Raw genomic sequence first — 23,422 nt, 5'->3', positions numbered from 1 at the left:
GTCACCGGAAATGGTTTTCCAACAGTCTTGAAGGAGTTCCCAGAGATGCTTAGCACTTGTTGGCCCTTTTGCCTTCACTCTGTGGTCCAGCTCATCCCAAAACCATCTCGATTGGGTTCAGGTCTGGTGACTGTGGAGACCAGGTCATCTGGCGTAGCACCCCATCACTCTCTTTCTTAGTCAAATAGCCCTTACACAGCCTGGAGGTGTGTTTGGCGTCAATGTCCTGTTGAAAAATAAATTATGGTCCAACTAAACGCAAACCGGATGGAATAGCACGCCGCTGCAAGATGCTGTGGTAGCCATGCTGGTTCTGTATGCCTTCAATTTTGAATAAATCCCCAACAGTGTCAGCAGCAAAGCACCCCCACACCATCACACCTCCTCCTCCATGCTTCACGGTGGGAACCAGCCATGTTGAGTCCATCCGTTCACCTTTTCTGCACAGACACGGTGGTTGGATCCAAAGATCTCAAATTTGGACTCATCAGACCAAAGCACAGATTTCCACTGGTCTAATGTCCATTCCTTGTGTTCTTTAGCCCAAACAAGTCTCTTCTGCTTGTTTCCTGTCCTTAGCAGTGGTTTCCTACCAGCTATTTTACCATGAAGGCCTGCTGAACAAAGTCTCCTCTTAACAGTTGTCCTAGAGATGAGGTGTGTCCAAACTTTTGGCCTGTATCGTATATCATGAAGATAATTATATTAAATTACAAACACAAAGTCAAAACTGCAAATTAAAGAAATAAAAACTAAAATCCTCAAATAACCCAGGCATAAAGCTGCGTAACCTGTTTGAAATATATTTCGTTCTCTTGGCTACGCTGTCACCACAGACCGCGCCTCTTACCTCCCAGAATCATGCCGGCTTGGCAGCATTTTCTCAGCCTACATGATGGACAATTCTTTCTTCTGATTTTATCAACAATGCAGTCATTCCGTCCAGCGCATAAGTAATTGTGCTGTCCTAAAATGACAGAGAAGAAATGCAGGATAATTTGTATAGCAGAATGGTTAATTAGTATTTATATGGTACTAATACTTTATATTATAGTTCATGGGAGAATATATACCTTAATGAGCTTGTTCACAACTTGGACAACTTGTCAATCACTGTGTTTCTCTCCAGTAAAATGATAACACCTATACTCATTCCGGTGTTGATGCCATTTCAGCCGTATGGGCACTGGATCTCCCAGAGATTGCATGACATTGTTATTTCACATGATCTCTTTGGTCAATCAGAGCTGGATTAATTCTCTTATTCTTCGGAAAAATCAGACATCTGAAGGAAGTGAGAGAGCAGCCACTCACTTCCTCCTGATGCCAGTTACGTCCGAAGAAGAGGAGAATTAAGCATTGGCTGCAGAAATCATGCGAAATAACAATGTCATGCGATCCCTGGGAGAAATGTCCGACACCGCTGAAACTGCATCAACACCGGAGGTCAGTATATGTGTTATTATTATTTTTATTGGGGGAAACAGTGATTGACATAGGGTTGTCCAAAAAGTGGACAACCTGTTTAATGTAGTAACAGGAGTTAGACAATGAACATGATAAAGATAAAGTGATGTCATAGTACAAAAACAATTCACACATTGATGTCACAGTATGAGGATCATAGAGACAGAAAAAATGTCTAGTGAGCACCACAGTAGAAAAATATTCAAACTACAAGAGCTGCTAACAAAAAACTATGCATAAAGTAGTAGTAGACATAAAGAAGAGGAAAGCTGCATAGTGAAAAACAGTGCACACCCAGCTCTTTCTTATGTCTAATACAAGGGTAATAAACACAGTGATGTTACAGTACAGGGATAATACACACAGTGATGTCACAGTACAGGGATAATACACACAGTGATGTCACAGTACAGGGATAATACACACAGTGATGTCACAGTACAGGGATAATACACACAGTGATGTCACAGTACAGGGATAATACACACAGTGATGTCACAGTACAGGGATACCGCACACAGTGATGTCACAGTACAGGGATAATACACACTGTGATGTCACAGTACAGGGATAATACACACAGTGATGTCACAGTACAGGGATAATATGTGGCGCCCCTGACCTGGTCAGGCACCACTGAGTACTGCACCCATGCTGGGGACAGTACAATACAGGTAATCCAGAAGGCTGACAGGGGTGTGGTACACAGGCGCATAGTAATCAGCTCTCACACATGTACCCATGAGAGGACCCCTGGGGATCCCAGGAGGGGGAAAAGCCTTGACCTTCACTGGAATAGTGGAGGGGGCCAAAAGCCTCCATCTCCTCTCAAGGGGTGTGGTAAGAGAATCTGGTTGCTAGGTGGCGTAGGCAAGAACAGGAGAGGAGGAGCAGTGAGCCAGTTCAGAGCAGAGTCCAGGGAGCTCCGAGAGGAGCTGACCCCTTCCCCTGGGCTGCTGGAGTCTGACAGCGTCCGCGCAGTGGCTACCGACGGGGGAGAACGGTCAACTAGGAGTGCTACCCGAAACCCATCTCCAGCTAGAGAGAGAGCACAGAGTGGGAAGTAAGGAGACTGCTAGGGAGTACCAGGCCCAAACGGGCGGCAGATCCCGAAGCGGAGATAGATCCAGCTTTCTTTTGCTAAACCTGCCGGTGTGGGGCTCTCAAAGCCCACGCCACAACACCACAAAAAGCCGCAGCCACGTAGCCACAGTTAGGGCCCATAGCTCACAGGAGGCAAGAAGCTGGAGTGATCTGGCCCAGGCAACAAGCACACGGCAAACGAAGGGGAGTGAGGCTTCAGCAACTTCCCTGGGTGACCCCCATAGGGACTAAAAGTCGGGGTCACCCCAAACCAAAAAGGGCTAAGGAAGGCGAGTTAGTAGTCACCCTCACAAGTCAGCCTGAAGGACACCTGGTTCCCGCCTGGTTCATCCCAGCTACGCCCGGGTTACTCACCCTGCCACCTGAAGTGAGTAAAAACCCTGAAAGACATTCTGCCTTTGTGGAGTTATTCTGCGCCTTGTGGTACTACGCACCTACATCGGGCCCTGGGGCTTGCCTCACTCTCAGGAGGCTATTCCAACTAACTGCACATACCATCAGCCCCAGGCGACCCTCAACCTGCAGTGGCGGTCCCTACTGGCCGCAATACTGAGAGTGGCGTCACGACAAGAAGAAGATCTCCTACCTGTGACCAGATCCAGCTACGTGGAGTCCCTGAAGGTAATGCACCGACACTACACCTGTGGGGCTTCACATCTGGCGTCACGAACAGGATAAGGACTAGACCTGTTCAGACAGGTGACCATGTGCCTGGGCGGTCCGCTTGAAAAATTGGAAGCGCCGCCATATTGCCACCATGAAAAGCGCGCTGAAAAACAACAGCAGCCCGCGCTGGAAGAAGTTACCGCCCACGAAGAGGTGTGGCTACCCAGAGATCCCCTGCAGAGTTCTGACCTCGCTGGTGAAGAGAGCGGAAGCGTCCAGAGACGGCGGGAAGGAAAGAGAGCCACAAGCCTGCTGCTGCAGAGAGAAGAGATGGAGTCCGGACGTGGATACCCAGAACCAGGCTCTGCTGCCTGGTGGTGCCGGGAGCTTGCTATCTTCTGCGATCAGCTGGAGGCCAGGATCATGCGACAGCTCAGTGAGGGACGCACGGAGCTTCTGGAGATGGCTGCGGCGGTTCGGACCTACGAGGAGGGAGCCGCGCGACGCCTGCCAGATCGAGCGGCGACGACTCAGATCCCGATGGTGCCACTGATGGGTGAGTCCAGAGTTGCCCCGGCCAGCGCAAGTGCTCCAACCCCTGCTGCTACAACCGCGGTCCCAGAAGAGGCGCCCGGCGCGGCGACGCTGAGCCAGGCCGCAGCCATGCCAGGTGCGGCCCGCCAAGCCCCGGCCGCCGCAGCGATGCCCTGCTCGGCCCGCCAAGCCCCGGCCGCCGCAGCGATGCCCTGCTCGGCCCGCCAAGCCCCGGCCGCCGCAGCGATGCCCTGCTCGGCCCGCCAAGCCCCGGCCGCCGCAGCGATGCCCTGCTCGGCCCACCAAGACCCGGTCCCTGCAGCAACGCCCAGTCCGGCCCGCCAAGAACTGGCCGCAACAGCGACGCAGATCCAGGCCGCCGCCACGCCAGGCTCGGCCCGCACAGACCAGGCCGCCGCCATGCCAGGCGCGGCCCGCCAAGACCAGGCCGCCGCCATACAGGGCGCGGCCCGCCAAGACCAGGCCGCCGCCATACAGGGCGCGGCCCGCCAAGAGATTGCATCACCATTTTCCCCGGCCTGCAAGGCCAGAGCAGACACCGCTCCCCAGCCTAAGGAAGTCCCTACTAGGAAATCCCTGATAGGTGAAGACTCCGCATACTGGCAGCTGAAGGCTGACCTGGAGGCCAAGTTCCCACAGGAGATGGTGGACCGATACATGCTCCCTCCGAACACCCCTAAGGCAACCCCTGCAGCAACCACGCTGAAGAGTCCACCGCCTGGGCCAGCTGAGGAACACTCATCCCCAGCGCTGCCACGACCAGAGTGCAGCGAAGAACTAAGGGGGAGAGGAGGGCAAGAAGCTGAGGAGTTGCCCCCGGAGCCAGCAGCAGTGCTAGTCCCAGAGCCGGAGATGCTGCCATATTCCCGTTGGGACGAGGAAGACCTGACACCTCCTGCTGACGAAGAAGACCTGCCCCAAAGCCTCACCTGGGAGCTTGTAAGCTGCACCTCGCAGAATCCAGCCCGCAAGATGCAGCGCCGCAGCAGAACTCAGTTTTCCCCTGCACCGCCATCCCCAGAGCAGAGAGAAGTCACGGCCAGAGATCTACAGGAGAAAAGGTTCCTGAGAAGAGCCAAAGCCCAGGCCAGAGGACCCCTTTGTAGAGGAGTAGTGGAAGATTTTAGCCTAAAGTCAGGATATGGCTTCATCGTAGCACCTGGTATGAAAGAAGGCATTTTTGTCAATAGAAGAGATGTGAGAGCTCATCTGCCCAGAGGACACCCTGGCAGAAACTTAAAGATGGGAGACTCCGTACAGTTCACCATGCACCAAGGAGAAAGAGGGTGGTACGCGCTAGATGTAGTGCCATGTCCCAAAGAAGAAAGGAAAGACAGTAATAAAGAAAGAAAAGACCAAAGACCTACTGAAGAGACAACTACAGATGAAGAAAAAGGTCAAGAAACCAACAGGTGCCGCAGCCCTACAGGCCCAAGCCCTGGTGAAGAGGAATCCGCCTAAGTTCAAGTAAAGTACAGCAAGTTTTGACCAGTTTGGAAAGTTTGTTTTGCAACGTTTTAAAGTTCAAGTATGTGCCCACAAAAACTATTGTGAGAAATAAACCTTAAGGCTATGAACTGGCTATAGCCACAAACTCTCGCAGTGTAAATAGTTACACCAGAGGGCACCACCACCACCAGAGTCAGCCTGTTTAGGGGCTTGGCTCGTCTGCAACCAGGAGGAGCCCGTCCGTATATAGGGCCTTGGCTCACCTGCGACCAGAGAGCATGCCTGTTTATGGGGCCTGGCTCTCCACCACAAAGAGGGTACCTGGTCAGCACCAACTGTGGAGGCCGCCTCTACATCCTGCCAGAAGAGGCTGAAGGCGCGGATCCACCAGGCCAGGTATACCCTGAAACCACCAGCCCATGTAAGCCGCCTCTACATCCTGCCAGAAGTGGCTGAAGCCGCGGCCAACGTGAAAGGGTTTTGGGTGGGTTAACGGACTTGTGGGTGGAGGGTGGTGATGTATGGTACCTGGTGCTTTTAAAAATGTTTTACATGTTTTAATGTTTTATGCATTTTAAAATGTTGTCTTGCAGCCCGAGGACGTGCTGGTGATAACTAAGGGGGAATGTGGCGCCCCTGACCTGGTCAGGCACCACTGAGTACTGCACCCATGCTGGGGACAGTACAATACAGGTAATCCAGAAGGCTGACAGGGGTGTGGTACACAGGCGCATAGTAATCAGCTCTCACACATGTACCCATGAGAGGACCCCTGGGGATCCCAGGAGGGGGAAAAGCCTTGACCTTCACTGGAATAGTGGAGGGGGCCAAAAGCCTCCATCTCCTCTCAAGGGGTGTGGTAAGAGAATCTGGTTGCTAGGTGGCGTAGGCAAGAACAGGAGAGGAGGAGCAGTGAGCCAGTTCAGAGCAGAGTCCAGGGAGCTCCGAGAGGAGCTGACCCCTTCCCCTGGGCTGCTGGAGTCTGACAGCGTCCGCGCAGTGGCTACCGACGGGGGAGAACGGTCAACTAGGAGTGCTACCCGAAACCCATCTCCAGCTAGAGAGAGAGCACAGAGTGGGAAGTAAGGAGACTGCTAGGGAGTACCAGGCCCAAACGGGCGGCAGATCCCGAAGCGGAGATAGATCCAGCTTTCTTTTGCTAAACCTGCCGGTGTGGGGCTCTCAAAGCCCACGCCACAACACCACAAAAAGCCGCAGCCACGTAGCCACAGTTAGGGCCCATAGCTCACAGGAGGCAAGAAGCTGGAGTGATCTGGCCCAGGCAACAAGCACACGGCAAACGAAGGGGAGTGAGGCTTCAGCAACTTCCCTGGGTGACCCCCATAGGGACTAAAAGTCGGGGTCACCCCAAACCAAAAAGGGCTAAGGAAGGCGAGTTAGTAGTCACCCTCACAAGTCAGCCTGAAGGACACCTGGTTCCCGCCTGGTTCATCCCAGCTACGCCCGGGCTACTCACCCTGCCACCTGAAGTGAGTAAAAACCCTGAAAGACATTCTGCCTGTGTGGAGTTATTCTGCGCCTTGTGGTACTACGCACCTACATCGGGCCCTGGGGCTTGCCTCACTCTCAGGAGGCTATTCCAACTAACTGCACATACCATCAGCCCCAGGCGACCCTCAACCTGCAGTGGCGGTCCCTACTGGCCGCAATACTGAGAGTGGCGTCACGACAAGAAGAAGATCTCCTACCTGTGACCAGATCCAGCTACGTGGAGTCCCTGAAGGTAATGCACCGACACTACACCTGTGGGGCTTCACAAATACACACAGTGATGTCACAGTACAGGGATAATACACACAGTGATGTCACAGTACAGGGGTAATACACACAGTGATGTCACAGTACAGGGATAATACACACAGTGATGTCACAGTACAGGGATAATACACACAGTGATGTCACAGTACAGGGATAATACACACAGTGATGTCACAGTACAGGGATAATACACACAGTGATGTCACAGTACAGGGATAATACACACAGTCATGTCACAGTACAGGGATAATACACACAGTGATGTCACAGTACAGGGATAATACACACAGTGATGTCACAGTACAGGGATAATACACAGTGATGTCACAGCACAGGGATAATACACACAGTCATGTCACAGTACAGGGGTAATACACACAGTGATGTCACAGTACAGGGATAATACACACAGTGATGTCACAGTACAGGGATAATACACACAGTGATGTCACAGTACAGGGATAATACACACAGCAATGTTAGAGTACAGGGATAATGCACACAGTGATTTCACAGTACAGAGATAATACACACAGTGATGTCACAGTACAGGGGTAATACACACAGTGATGTCACAGTACAGGGATAATACACACAGTGATGTCACAGTACAGGGATAATACACACAGTGATGTCACAGTACAGGGATAATACACACAGTGATGTCACAGTACAGGGGTAATACACACAGTGATGTCACAGTACAGAGATAATACACACAGTGATGTCACAGTACAGGGGTAATACACACAGTGATGTCACAGTACAGGGATAATGCACACAGTGATGTCACAGTACAGGGATAATACACACAGTGATGTCACAGTACAGGGATAATGCACACAGTGATGTCACAGTACAGGGGTAATACACACAGTGATGTCACAGTACAGGGATAATACACACAGTGATGTCACAGTACAGGGGTAATACACACAGTGATGTCACAGTACAGGGATAATACACACAGTGATGTCACAGTACAGGGATAATACACACAGTGATGTCACAGTACAGGGATAATACACACAGCAATGTTAGAGTACAGGGATAATGCACACAGTGATTTCACAGTATAGAGATAATACACATAGTGATGTCACAGTACAGGGGTAATACACACAGTGATGTCACAGTACAGGGATAACGCACACAGTGATGTCACAGTACAGGGGTTATACACACAGTGATGTCACAGTACAGGGATAACGCACACAGTGATGTCACAGTACAGGGGTTATACACACAGTGATGTCACAGTACAGGGATAATACACACAGTGATGTCACAGTACAGGGATAATACACACAGTGATGTCACAGTACAGGGGTAATACACATAGTGATGTCACAGTACAGAGATAATACACACAGTGATGTCACAGTACAGGGATAATACACACAGTGATGTCACAGTACAGGGGTAATACACACAGTGACGTCACAGTACAGGGATAATACACACAGTGATGTCACAGTACAGGGATAATACACACAGTGATGTCACAGTACAGGGATAATACACACAGTGATGTCACAGTACAGGGATAATACACACAGTGATGTCACAGTACAGGGATAATACACACAGTGATGTCAGTACAGGGATACTACACACAGTAATGTCACAGTACAGGGATAATACACACAGTGATGTCACAGTACAGGATACACACAATGATGTCACAGTACAGGGATAATACACACAGTGATGTCACAGTACAGGGATAATACACACAGTGATGTCACAGTACAGGGATAATACACACAGTGATGTCACAGTACAAGGATAATACACACAGCGATGTCACAGTACAGGGATAATACACACAGTGATGTCACAGTACAGGGATAATACACACAGTGATGTCACAGTACAGGGATAATACACACAGTGATGTCACAGTACAAGGATAATACACACAGCGATGTCACAGTACAGGGATAATACACACAGTGATGTCACAGTACAGGGATAATACACACAGTGATGTCACAGTACAGGGATAATACACAGGGATGTCACAGTACAGGGGTAATACACACAGTGATGTCACAGTACAGAATTAATACACAGTGACGACTGTGTGTACTACTTACAATTAGTAGGAGAATGGGGGTGATTGTCCACACTACACATGTATAAAGAAAAAAACAGGAAACAAGAATGAAGGGATCAATTGGTTTATTCTTTACACGTTTCAAAGTTGGACCATATTCTTTCTCAGGAGAATCAGTAATAAAAAAACTTTGAAATGTGTAGAGAATAAATTACTTGATCCCTTCATTGTTGTTTTCTGTTTTTCTGCTCTCTACATCAGCAGCGCGGACCATCACCCCCATTCTCCTACTAATTGATTATTATGAGGGGCTATAGCAGCTGATATATCTTGATTTCTCTGTTGTGGGTTAATAGGTGAGCGGTTCCCTATCTTCACAGAACACCTTATTCCTCCCTTGGACAGGACCCTATGGCGCTTGTTGTCCTCCCCTTTTTTCGGAGTGTATTATTGGATATAAAGAAGAGTCATCCCTCATTATTAGGAGGAGCAATAACACAGAGAGATGACTGGAGGAGCGAGCGGCCATAGAGAGCCTGAATATTACTGCTTGAGACAGAACAGTAATTGTGTTTGGCTATGGAAGGAAAGTATAAGTACTGAGTAGAGTTAAGGCCGCTTTACACGCTACGACATCGCTAAAGCGATCCCGTTGGGGTCATGGATTTTGTGACGCACATCCGACCGCGTTAGCGATGTCGTTGCATGTGACACCTATTAGCAATTTTGAATCGTTGCAAAAATGTTCAAAATCGGTGACATCCCCCCTAATCTCGATTATCGTTGCTGCTGCGTGTATGATGTAGTTCCTCGTTCCTGCGGCAGCACACATCGTTATGTGTGACACCGCAGGAGCGAGGAACCTCACCTTACCTGCGTCCTGCCAGCAATGAGGAAGGAAGAAGGTGGGCGGGATGTTCGTCCCGCTTATCTCTGCCCCTCCGCTTTGATTGGGCGGCCGCTTAGTGATGTCGCTGTGACGCCGAACGAACCGCCCCCTTGGAAAGGAGGCGGTTCGCCGGTCACAGCGACGTCGCTATGCAGGTAAGTAGTGTGACGGGGGTGCGCGATGTTGTGCGCGACGGGCAGCGATATGCCCGTATCGCACAAACGATGGGGACGGGTACGCACGCTAGCGATATCGGTACCGATATCGCAGCGTGTAAAGCGGCCTTTAGGCCACGTGCACATGTGGAGTATTTGGTGACTTTTTTACCTCAGTATTTGTAGCCAAAACCAGGAGTGCGTAAAAAAAAAAATGCAGAAATGGTGCCCGTGTTTCTATTATACTTTCCCTCTGCTCCCCTCCTGGTTTTGGCTACAAATACTGAGGTAAAAAACTCATCAAATACTCAACGTGTGCATGTGGCCTTATATTCACTCACAGGCATAGATTTTCAAGGAAATCTGTTGAAATATCAGACATTAAATCTGTTTCCACAAACTGTCCCCCAACTCTGTAAGTCCCCCCCTTCACACATCCGTGTCTCCGGTACGTGTAAGGTCTGTTTTCACACGTACTTGAAATAAGGGCACATGTAGACCCATTAAAATCAATAGGTTTGCACACACGTACATGTTTTGCCAAGGACCGTATGTCCGTGTGGAGCATACGTGTGGCCGTGTGCTCCACATGTAGACATGTCCATTTTTCTCTGGCAGCATGGGTGTCACACAGACCACACACTGATGTGATCCATGTGATATCAATGTGACACGTACTGGAGAAAACACACAGGTCTGTCAAATTAAATTAATTTCTATACTCACCTTCTTCAGCACTGCTGTCACTTGCTTCCGACTCCCACTCATTATGCTCATCACATATTCACTGCACCGAGGACCGGAAGCAGCAGCAGTGGGGAGTCGTCAGGAGCGGAGACCAAAGATCAGCACCATGGACAGCAACGCAAGGAACAGGTGAGCAAAAAGTTCCGGTTCTCCGTGTGTTATCACGGATAGCACACGGAGAACACACTTGTGCTAAAATCACGGCACACGGAGGGCCATATGCACCTTTTACACGTCTGTGCAAAATGTGCGCAGTTTTCACGGATGTGTGAAAGAGGCCTAAGACTGTGTTCACACACAGTTTCCTCATGAATATTTTGACCTGAATCTATTTGGAAATTCACATCAAAATTGCCCCAAAAGCTCTTTAAACACTCTTCCTGTTAATTTCAATAAAAAAAAAAATACACTTTGCTGTTCATACGGAAAGTTTGTTTCCCATTATTTCCTCATGAGGCTTCAAAAACTTGTGGAAAAAAATGACATGTCACTTCTTTTATGCACATTTCTTGTGGAATCCGCTCCAAATTTAAAGCTATGCGCACAATCTGAGTATTTCGTTGCAGAAATTTGTGCAGGAAATCTGCATTCACTGACAGAAAAAAAGTGTGTTTTTTGCTGTGTTTTCAGTATTTTTATTTTTTTTTCTAATGCGTTTTACATACATTTGGGGTGAAAAAAACGCTGAAAGAATTGACATGCTGCAGCTTATTTTCTGCTTCAAATTTGCAAGGGGAAAAAAAAGCAACATGTGCACAAAACCAGAATTCTCATGGACTTTGCCGACATAAGGATTTGTTTGCAGTTTTGTTACAAAACCACACTCAAAAACACAATAAAAATGCACTATGTGTACAGCCTAAAGGGGGCTTTACACACTACGAGATCGCTAATGCGAAGTCGTTGGGATCACGGAATTGGTGACGCACATCCGGCCGCATTAGCGATGCCGTTGCGTGTGACACTTATGAGCGATTTTGCATCGTCCCAAAAACGTGCAAAATCGCTCATCGGTGACATGGGGGTCCATTCTCAAAAATCGTTACTGCAGCAGTAACGAGGTTGTTCCTCATTCCTGCGGCAGCACACATCGCTCCATGTGACACCGCAGGAACGAGGAAGCTCTCCTTACCTGCCTCCCGGCCACAATGCGGAAGGAAGGAGGTGGGTGGGATGTTATGTCCCGCTCATCTCCGCCCCTCCGCTTCTATTGGGCGGCGGTTCAGTGACGCAGCTGTGACGTCGCTGTACGAACCGCCCCCTTAGAAAGGAGGCGGTTCGCCGGTCACAGCGACGTCGCCGGGTAGGTAAGTACATGTGACGGCTCTGGGCGATGTTGTGCGGCACGGGCAGCGATTTGCCCGTGTCGCACAACAGATGGGGGCGGGTACCCACGCTAGCGATATCGGTACCGATATCGCAGCGTGTAAAGCCCGCTTTAGGCTTTCAAGTTAAAAAGCTGAAAAAAAGTGGAAAAAGAAGCCTAACCAGGTAAATAAACATGCCTAAAAAAATGTTTCCTGAAGAGAATTCCTCTTGAAAATCTTGTTGGAATTTTTTGCCTACAAAAAATTCTGTATGGATCTATTCATGGGGTTCATTGACATGGATTTTTGTACACACATTTTCCTGGCTGAAAAATGTCTGTAGTGTTCTAGTGGTTTTTTTGTGCAGTTTTATGCATGGGGTATTGTTTGTGCTTCAGTTGATTCAGAAGTCAAATTTGGAAAAAAAATTTTTTTTCAAGTAAACGCATCTATTATTTCACATTGATAACAACAGCACTTTGTACACTATAAGGCTATGTTCACACAGGGCTTTTTTTTAGTGCGTTTTTTTTCTTGACCAAAACCTGATCTTGTGGCAGAAGTCAGGGTGTGTTTACACTGAGACGTTTTGGTAAGTTTTTGAAGCAGAAACTACAAGTTTGGGATGAGTTTTGAATCGTTGAGGTATATTCCACTCCAAAAACTCAACCGTGTGAACACATCCTAGTTGTTTTTCCCATTACTAGAAAGCTTAGCATTTGAAATGCTTTTTCCATGTGGATTTTGGAGCAGAATTTGCTCCACAGACCATTTTAAAAAAAAAATTTGTGTGAACATACCCTCAGTTTCTTTAAGTATTTTTTTTGTAAGGTCCCAACACACATCTGATTTTCTCTATCTACAAACAAAAGCATATGGCAACCTCCATAGGCACTAAGATGTATGCGAACATTGAATGTATGAAAATGGCATTGCAGCTACATAGAATATATTCATACATAGACTATTCTCTCAAATATTGTTCACAAATTTGTCTACATCTGTGTTAGGCCTGTTTCATACGTCAGTGAAAAACACAGACTGTTTTCACTGACGTGTTAAAAACGCATGTGTCCCACCGTGTGCCGTGATTCACGGCACACGTGGGTCCTACATGTGCTAACCATGAGACGTGATCTGTCATCCATGATTGTGTGGCACCCTGGACAAGCCAGGGGCCACAGAGAACCACACACACACCCCTACCCCCAGCAGTTTCACAGCAGACATCCCCAGTGTGACCTGATTCCTTCCTCGGGCTCAGACAGACACACCAGGTGGGCGGAGTCACGAGATGGAGACGCCCACCCAGGAGTTTAGCTGGCCTGAGGCAGGAAACAAGCCCAGTCAAGTCCAGGCAGAGGAGGAGAGAGGAGGTCTGCAGGGAGACAGAAGCAGACAGGGGCCTAGGTTGGAGCCTAGGACCCTCGAGTAGAGATTGAGGCAGACGGTAGTGGCCGTCTGCAGGGAGCCAGGAAGACAGTTGGTGGAACCGTAGGTAGCCAGGGCTGGGCGGTGGCCCACCGGTACCGAACCGGGGAGCCAGCTGGAAACCGGAGCGCAGGAGGAGCGTGCACGGAGGTGAAAGAAAAGACTTACATTACCAATAAGGGTCAGGGGAAAAACACCGCAGCCGTCTGTGGGACCCGTCCATCCAGCCGTGTGTTTTACCGAGAACTGTGTCCTCATCATTGGCTGAGTGAGTACCACCGTGCCGTGCGGCACAGCGCTGCCCCTGCGACCCTGCACCTCACCAGGCCCTGTAACTCACCTGCCATCCATCCTTACCCCAACACCGGGATACGGGACAACCAACCCCCTACCCACGGAGGGGAGAACTAACATCAAAGCTGCTCCCTGTCATCGCTCCCGAGATCCCCGTCCAGAGCAGCGGTGGTGTCACCAATATCACCACAACCGTGGGTGGCGTCACGGACAATAATCCAATCCCTCACCCATCAAATCTACCCTTTTCACTCACGGGCGAGGAGCGCCGCTCGAGTCCCCGGGATCCGGCCCACCGCTCGAGCCACCACCGAGCAGCAGCAGCCGCAGCAGCGGCAGCCGAACCCGAGCAGTGGGAGAGCGCAGCGTCCCCTCCTCTGCCCGCGACAACTTGGCGTCACGAACAGGATCTTACCGCTCTGCTGTCTGGTAGAGGTGTGCCTTGTGACCGCCGGAGGTGTCCGGCCGAAAATTTTGAGAAGCCGCAATTTTGGGCGCGAAAAGTCCCCGCTCGAGTGTCTTCCCGAGTAGTGGAGGCGCGAAAGCCGAAACCCCGCCCCTGTAGAGGAGGAGCCAGAAAAAGACTAAGGGGGACGGATGGCGTCTAGCCGCATGTGAACCGCGGCTGTGGAAGCAGGGACGCCAGGATTCTGCAAGTATTTGGTTCCTGGAGCACCGCTGCACAGGATGTCCCGTCCGTCCGGCACCGCTGAAACCTCAGTGCCCGTGCCCGCGGCCAACGCCCCGACCGACCCGTTACCCCTGTCACCGGTAGCGGAGCTCGCAGCATCTGTGAGGGAGGGCCCAGGCCTTACCATCGTCACCGCCCTGCCACCGGTCCCGGCTTCCATCCCAGCCGCACCGCCAATGACGACGGCCCCGGCAGCCCGCCCGGCCGCGACGGAGATGACGACGGCTCCGGCAGTCCGCCCGGCTGCAACGGCAGCGAAGCACCCATCCCGTTAACTATCTGGACAGCCTGGTTCTGGACTGGGGTCAAGGGGTGCTGCCCACTTCTTAGGGGCAGCATCAGGGCCAGGTTGTTTGGGTGGGTGACTGAAGGACCCGTTCCACTGTTATTATTAAAAGTGTTTGATTGTTGTTGCAACGTTAAAGTAATGTGCATCCCGTTGTGGGAAGATTGAAAATGCCTGTTAAATGTTTTATTCTTTTGCAGTTAAAAAAAAAAAGAGGAAAATAAAACCGGTGATGGACGGGCAGCCCGCGGACGGTCTGCATTTAACTAAGGGGGAATGTGGCGCCCTGGACAAGTCAGGGGCCACAGAGAACAACACACACACCCCCACCCCCAAGCAGTTTCACAGCAGACATCCCCAGTGTGACCTTATTCCTTCCTCGGGCTCAGACAGACACACCAGGTGGGCGGAGTCAGGAGATGGAGACGCCCACCCAGGAGTTTAGCTGGCCTGAGGCAGGAAAGAAGCCCAGTCAAGTCCAGGCAGAGGAGGAGAGAGGAGGTCTGCAGGGAGACAGAAGCAGACAGGGGCCTAGGTTGGAGCCTAGGACCCTCGAGTAGAGAGTGAGGCAGACGGTAGTGGCCGTCTGCAGGGAGCCGGGAAGACAATTGGTGGAACTGTAGGTAGCCGGGGCTGGGCGGTGGCCCACACGGAGACACAGTCAGTGCATAACCAAAGAATTTCTGCAGAAACTCAGGGAAGCTCATTTGCTGCTCATCGTCCTCATTGGGGTCACCCCCTGACTGCAGTCCGTCGTCATACCAGACTTGAGTGGGCACATGCTCACATTCGATGGTGTCTGGCATGTTGGAGAAGTGATCTTTTCACGGATGAATACCATTTTTTGCTGTACAGGGCAGATGGCAGACAGTCAAATACTGGCCACACCAGATACTGACTAGTTTTCTGCCACTCCTCCCCTGGAAACCCACCCTCAATTTTCTAAGGCCTCTTTCACACATCCTTGTCTCCGGTACGTGTTTGGTCTTTTTCCTCACGTACCGGAGACACGGGCACACACAGACCCATTAAAATCAATGGGTCTGCGCTCACGTGCGTGTTTGCCATGGACCGTGTGTACGTGTGGAGTATGCGTGTGCTCCACACGTCAACATGCCCATTTTTCTCCGGCATCATGGGTGTCACACGGAACGCAAACGGACCACACGGAGGTGTTCCGTGTGACACGCGCCGGAGAAAACACACGTGTTTGAGAAAATAAAAAAAAAAATGTACTCACCTTCTCCAGCCCTCCTGTCTCTGCTGCTGCTGTCACTTGCTTCCGACCGCCGCTCATTATGCTCATTGCATATTCAGTTCACTGCGGCCGGAAGCAGCAGCAGCGGGGAGGCGGCACGGCTGGAGACCGAAGATCAGCACCACGGACAGCGAAGCCAGGGACAGGGGAGTAGAAAGTTACCGTTCTCCGAGTGTTTTCACGGATAACACACGGATTACACACGTAGGCCATAAACACGCCTCACGGAGGGCAAAACGCACCTCTGACACGTCCGTGAAAAACGTGCGTGGTTTTTCACGAACGTGTGAAAGAGGCCTAAAACTGTATATTTTAGAGTGACCTTTTATTGTGGCGAGCCTAAGACAAACCTGTGCAGTAATCATACTGTCCAATCAGCATCTTGATATGTGAGGTGGATGGATTATCTCAGCAAAGGAGAAGTGCTCACTAACACATATTTATACAAAATTGTGAATAATATTTGAGAGAAAAAGTCTTAGGCTAGTTTCACACTTGTGTTAAACGGTATCCGTTGCATTGCGTTGTGTGACGGATGCAACGGATGTGTTGCATATAGTGGCACAACGGATGCAACGGATCGTACAAAACAACGTAATCACCTTTTTTTTTTCTTTTTTTTTTACAGTTTCACTGGCGGCAGACCATTGTGAACGATCAGCTGATCGCTCCCAGCAGCCGGTTGCCGGGTGATCAGCTGATCGCTCCCAGTGCCGGGTGATCAGCTGATCGCTCCCAGCATGGGGGGGTGTAAACTGATCACTCCCAGCGCCGGGTGATCAGCTGATCGCTCCCAGCGCCGGGTGATCAGCTGATCGCTCGGCCGCCGAGAATGTGTGCTGGGGGCGGAGTGCGGAGTGGGTGGAGCCGAGCGGGGCCATGGCGCTGAGGACAGGTGAGTGTGTGTGTATGTGTGTGTGTGTATATATATATATACATGCCAAGTGCAGTGCAGGAGGGGGCGGAGCCGAGCGGTGAAGTGTCGGGCTCCCTGCCCACGTGGCCAGGGTAAATATCGGGTAAAGCACTTTGCTTGGTTACTCGATATTTACCTTAGTTACGGGTGCAGGGAGCCAGAAAGAGCATGCGCAGTGAAATCCTAAGGATTCCGCTGCTCAAAAAAACGTTACATGCTGCGTTCCTCCCGCTGGGCGGAAGCAACGAAGGTCCTTTTGGCACAATCCGTCATCCATACAAGTCAATGGGAAACAGCGGAATCCGTTAACGGATTCCGCTGTTTTCCAAAAGGGCGGATTGTGACGGAAGGAAAACAACGCAAGTGTGAAAGTACCCTTAGATCTTTGAGTTCAGTTTATGAAAAATGGGCGCAAAAACAAAAGTGTTGTATTAATATTTTTATTCCGTGTATATTATCAATCTGTATAGTAAAACTTGTCGTGATGCAAAAAAGGACTTATTGCAAAATAATGCAGTGTTTCTCCAGTTCTGAGACAATGAATAAATAAATCAGCACACTTCTTACTTCTTATGAGTAGATACGACTTCTGGAGTCTTTTTTTTTTTTCCCCTCATACAATTCCAGTTTAAAGTAGAACAAGCTGCAATCTGCACAATGATTGAGCTCAGCGTTGTGCTACGTTATTGGTACGGAAGAAGAAGAAGGTGATTTGTTGTAGTCTCAGACTTTAAGGACATTTTCGAGCATAATAATACTGCAATCTTGAATACTGCTAGGGATTTATGATACCAGAATATCTTTCTGGAGGAAGTTAAAGAGTTTGGAAAGGTTTAGAAAAACATGGCTGATTTTTTTTTTATGAGGTTAAGTCACAAGAAGCCGACAGTGTGACGCAAATGTGCGACACCAACGCGGTATGAGCAGACAGCCCCACCGGCTGACAGATAGAAATGAAATATACTTTAAAAAATATACAGCTGCACTCTGAGACGCTAAGGCAAGCAAATATTGAATACAGGAATTTGGACATGTATTACAGCAAAGGAAATCAAGTTAAATATTGATACATACCTTGTTTCCCTGAAAATAAGACCTCCCCCGAAAATAAGGCCTAGCAGGAGTTTTCAGCAAAGCCTAAATATGACCTCCCCCTAAAATAAGCCTTAGTCGCGGTTTAATAATGAAGTGTCAAGCAGCTGTAGTATGTATGATGTGTGAGTGTCGGCCAGAAGCAGGGGAGGACGGCATGCAGCATACCTACTGGGAGCACCCGCCAAGGATCGCACAAGTGAAGCGATGGCCGAGAGGACCACCGCGGTGCAGAGTAGGTTACAGTACACAAGACGAGGTGCGAACAACAAGGGTGTATTTATTAACAGGCGGGAAAAAGATGTGGAGAAGGCAGGTTCAGGCACGGGGTATACAGTGGCAAAACGTGATTTAACAACACTTTTGTATTCTCTAGCTGGTCCGCTCAATAGCACGGTGCTCCAACTATTACAGGTTCAAGAAACACAAAAACAGTCAGGTACAATGCTACTCTACACGTAACCTCTCTGGCCTCTGCTAAACGGGCCACACGGATGCCGTGTTCTACCTACTAAAGCCTACTTTAGCCCCTAGTGTGTGCACAATATTCAACTCACAGTGATGCTGGGGACGTAGATCCAGTCCCGGGGGCCCCCAACAACAGTCTCATCTGAAGGTGCGCACTTCTCCTGGGCCGGGGTAAGGAGATCAAAATCTTCTTCTTGCTTCAGATTCCTCGCTTGTTCCCTGTTATCTGCAAGTCTCTCTCTTGATTCAGAAGAAAACTCCAATCCTCCGAGACACACCGGCAGTGTGTTCCTTCACCTGCATCCAACAGGAAAACAGAACCTCTCTTCTCTCCTTACACTCGAGCTGTCCATTAGCACACTTTTCTGCAGGGGGATCAGAACATTCCATTACCCCCAGACACGGGGAGGCTCCTGTCTCTTAAATTGGCAGCGTGTTTCTTATTGTCCATAGCAGTAACACCCCCCAATATGCCTCCCCACTTAATGATGGTCGTCCTCAACCATCACAGCTTCGAGCCCACCGTGTAATAAAGGAAGGTTCAATGTGCATACAGCACCTAGAGGAGACAACAATGGCAGTACAGCAGACCTAGTACACCGTTCAACATATCGGATTGGTGGAACCCCTGCAGTAGACCTCTGAGATCTTCTAAGATCCTGACTTTCCGGCCAGGCTTGGCTAGCTTCCGGAGGAACACTTGCTGTGGGAGCTGCAGTGTAATCTTGGCTGGTCTCTTCTTCCCGTGGCGGTAGTGCTTCGTCCATGGGATCTCCGTTTCCGGAAGGCTGAGGGTCCCCCCCCTGTATCGGGGACTGCCCACCAGTCATCATCGACTTCACACACGGATGACGTAAGTTCAGGGAGTGGGGCAGAGACTGCAGGAGATCTTGGCGTAGAAAGAGCTTCAGACCGGCATGGTCGCAACATATTTCTGTGTAGTACTCTAGGGCCGGACGCTCCATTCTTAATTTGTACCTTGTAGACCGGGCCGTCAGCATACACCCGTTCGATTACTCTGTAGGGTTGAACTTCCCATCTTTCACTCAGTTTACCCTTGGGGCGTTTCTCTCTGACTAACACTTGATCTCCAGGTTGAAGCGGTATCTCTTGAATCGGTTTAGGGCTCGTATGTTCTTTCTTCTGTAGCTGTTGACAAGCCAACCGACGTATAGTCTGTAGTCGTTGTCGATGTTCTTTCACCCACGAAGTGACAGTTCGTTGCATGAAATCCTCTGGCTGCTCCAAATTCAGCTCGATGATTTCTCGCCCAACTCTTCCAAACAGCAGTATATATGGGGTGTAACCTGTAGTGGAGTGAACTCGGTTATTGTAGGCCCAGACCAGTTCTGCCAGGTAATCCGGCCAACATGCCTTCTTATCTTCCTCTAATGTTCTCAGCATTTGAAGTAGAGTTCGGTTGAAGCGTTCACATGCTCCATTGCCTTGGGGGTGGTAAGGTGTAGTCCGAGATCGCTCGATGCCATACATACGACATAATTCCTCCATCACCTTGCCTTGAAAACATGCACCTTGATCGGAATGGATCCGCTTCGGGCATCCATACACCCGGATGAAGTCTTGGCAGATGGCCCGTGCCGCCGACTCAGTCTGATCTCTAGTCGGGGTGACTACAGCGAACTTGGAGAAATGGTCGGTCATAACCAAACAGTATTGTAGTCCCCGAGCGGAGTGTCCCACGAGGAGATAATCAATCATCAACAGTTCTAGCAGTTCTTTGGTCTGTATGGTCTGAACGGGTGTGCCCTTTGTTCGTTGCTTTTAATGAGGTCGCATACTCGACATTGCCGGCAAACCTCTTCCACCACAGACTCCAACCTGGGGCAGTACACGTACTGCTGTAGCCATTGGTAGGTCTTTGCAGGTCCAAAGTGAGCGCCAAACTCGTGAGCTTCCTTAGCTACCTCTTGAGCCATTTTTCTGGGGATGACCACCTGCCATCTTGCCTCTATGTGTTTTGGCTGTTGTCTCTTACGATATAACACTGATCCTCGAACTTCCAGTCTATCCCACTGGTGTAAGACACTCTTCATCTCGGCGTCCAGATTAGCCCTTTCTTGTTTGTCTGGCTTCTGCTTCTCAGTTACCCAGTGTTTCATCTGTTTCAGCCCTTCGTCTGCATCTTGAGCACGTCCCCATTCTTCATTGGTTCTCCCCAGGGACCGGGGCAGTGTGCAAGCCTGCCTACTTAACTGAGACGCAACCACCGAGGGCCCAAACTTACTAAAGTCTGGCGTTTCTTCCTCCTCTAATCATTCATCGAGATCCCCCACTGGGGTCTCCACCGTCACTCTTGACAGCCCATCCGCATTTGCGTTTTCAGTAGCAGGGCGATAACAGATGGTAAAGTCAAACTTTGCAAGGCGAGCCACCCACCGTTGTTCCAAGGCTCCCAATTTGGTATTCTCAAGGTGGGCCAGAGGACTATTGTCTGTCCGGACCTGGATCTTGGTTCCTGTCAGGAAGCCAGCAAATTTCTCTGTCATGGCCCACACTAGGACCAGGAGCTCTAGTCGAAAGGAGCTGTAGTCGTGGGGGTTTCTTTCGCTGTCCCGCAGGGACCTACTGGCGTAGCCAATGACTCTCTCATGTCCATTGTGCATCTGAGACAATACTGCACCGAGTCCATGAAGGCTACCATCTGTGTACAGCAGGAATGGACGGTCGAAGTCCGCATAGGCCAGGATCGGGGCTGAAGTAAGGGCATTCTTCATAGCCTAAAAAGCCTCATCTTGTCTCTGAGTCCAAGAGATGCCCTGGTTCTTCGACACTCCGGCGGTCCCCCTCAGCAAATCGTTCAAAGGACCCGCCACCTTTGCGAAGTCTTTGACGAACCGGCGGTAATACCCGGCGAGTCCAAGAAATGCCTTGAGTTCTCTCACCGTTCGAGGGACTGGCCACTTCTGAATGGCCGCCACCTTTTCTGCGGAGGGTAGGACTCCATCTTGTGACACTGTGTGGCCCAGGTACTCGATCTCTCTCTTGAAGAGGTGGCATTTTTTTGGCTTCACCTTCAGGTTATGAGCCTGTAGTCTCCCGAGTACCTGTCCAAGCCGGTCAAGGTGTTCTTTGAACGAGGCCGATAACACGATGATGTCATCCAGATAGATCAGGGTCGCTTCAAAATTTAGGTCTCCCAAGCACTTTTCCATCAGCCGTTGAAACGTGCCTGGAGCATTGGAGAGTCCGAAGGGCATCCGGTTAAACTCAAACAATCCCATCGGGAGGATGAACGCGGTCTTGGCTTTGTCTTTTTCCGCCACAGGTACTTGCCAGTACCCGCTTGCTAGATCCAAGGTGGAGAAGTACTTGGCCTTCCCCAATGCCGTCAAGGATTCTTCGATTCGTGGTAATGGGTACGAGTCGCGAACAGTACAAGCGTTGAGTTTCCTGTAGTCTACACAGAACCGGATGGTTCCATCCTTTTTCTTGACGAGTACCACCGGGGCCGCCCAAGGGCTCTGGCTGCCCTGCACTATTCCTGAATCCAGCATCTGCTTCAGTAACGTCTTTACCTTTTGGTACATCTTGGGAGGGATCTGTCGGTACCGTTCTCAAATCGGACGAGCTTCCCCGGTATCTCATGCATGATGGCTTCAGTGCAGCCAAAATCTTCAGCGTGGTGAGCAAATGCGGCCTGGTTCTCCCACAGCATATCTTCTACTGCTTGCACACGCTCAGGGCCCAACGATTTCACATCCACTTCCATCTGATCGAGGATGGCCTTTCTACTCCACTCTGGGGATGGCATCTCTTTCGCCCTCGCAGAGACTGCTAGGGTCCACCCCGCACATTCTATCGGCGATAAGGATATCTCTTCATGACTCACCACCTCGCCTTTATGTACGTACACCAGGGCCAGATCCGTCCCTCGAGGCAAGGTGACCTCACCGGGACCCACATTCAAGGCTCTGATAGGGACGCGTCCTTGTTGGACCACAGCTACCGTACGAGCTATCATAACTTCTTGGTCCACTCTTCTGGTTGCTACAGGCTGAACAATCACTTCTATTCCATCGAGATTGCGATAGGTTCCCACTGGGAGGTGTAATATACTTTCTCGCCTGGGCGGCAGGATTATAGGTTCCTTCCCAGGAGCCCTGATGACCCCTACCGTCTGATGAGATGGCACACTCTTCTGCGTCCCACAGACGCGGATCAGCCGTTGAAGTGCTTCTTGTGTAGGCTTATGTGTAGTAGCTTGCTTCCAGTATCCGGGTCCCCGTTTGGTGAACATAATCTGATCTAATTCACGTAGGACAGTCATCCCCAATATTACAGGTACATCTTCGTTGACGGGTTCGGGGACTAGTAGGATCCCTTTTCTCCCCACTTCTTGCCCACAGATTCGAACATTCATCCACACAACTCCTGTGACTGGGATCGGTTGTTGATTAGCCGCAATCACCCGGATCAGTGTCTCTTTCTCTGGCCTGGCCAGTGTCTGGAAATGTTGATTGAAGTATGCTTCTGGCATCGTCGTCACTTGTGACCCGGTATCTATCAAGCAATTCACTGGGACACTCTCGAATTCAGCACGTAGGATGGGACAACCAGCGATCAAATGTTCGTTATGATATGTAGCGGCCTCCCTTCTCGCCTCCCCCGCAGAGTGACGCACTACTGCGGGGGTTGGTAGTTTAACGATGGCTTCCGTTGGCTTTGAGTGTTATTCCGGCACCCCCTGGCAATATGCCCCCGACCTCCACATCCCCAGCAGTGGATGTCTTCTCCTCGCTGGGGAATACCTCGTGCCTCTGGTGGCTGATGAGAGGAAGCCTGCAGCCTCCAGTCCCCCATTGGTAGAGCCGAGGAATTATTGCGTGAGTATGATGGGCCAGGTTGGAA

At 50.2% G+C, this 23,422-nt stretch overlaps 1 protein-coding gene across 1 annotated transcript in view; it reads right to left on the bottom strand.

Moving 5' to 3' along the window:
- The window catches only part of PGR (progesterone receptor), a 120,606-nt gene that overhangs the window by 61,293 nt on the left and 35,891 nt on the right, over positions 1–23,422 (bottom strand). The window contains exon 3 of the mRNA XM_075337478.1: positions 851–967. Within this exon, the coding sequence (XP_075193593.1) occupies positions 851–967 (117 nt within the window). The remainder of the gene's footprint in view (positions 1–850; positions 968–23,422) is intronic.

This window comes from Anomaloglossus baeobatrachus, chromosome 2 (genome assembly GCF_048569485.1).
Source record: "Anomaloglossus baeobatrachus isolate aAnoBae1 chromosome 2, aAnoBae1.hap1, whole genome shotgun sequence".
NCBI lineage: Eukaryota > Metazoa > Chordata > Amphibia > Anura > Aromobatidae > Anomaloglossus > Anomaloglossus baeobatrachus.
The sequence above is the reverse complement of the archived record's forward strand: the minus strand, read 5'-3'. Positions and strand labels throughout refer to the sequence as shown.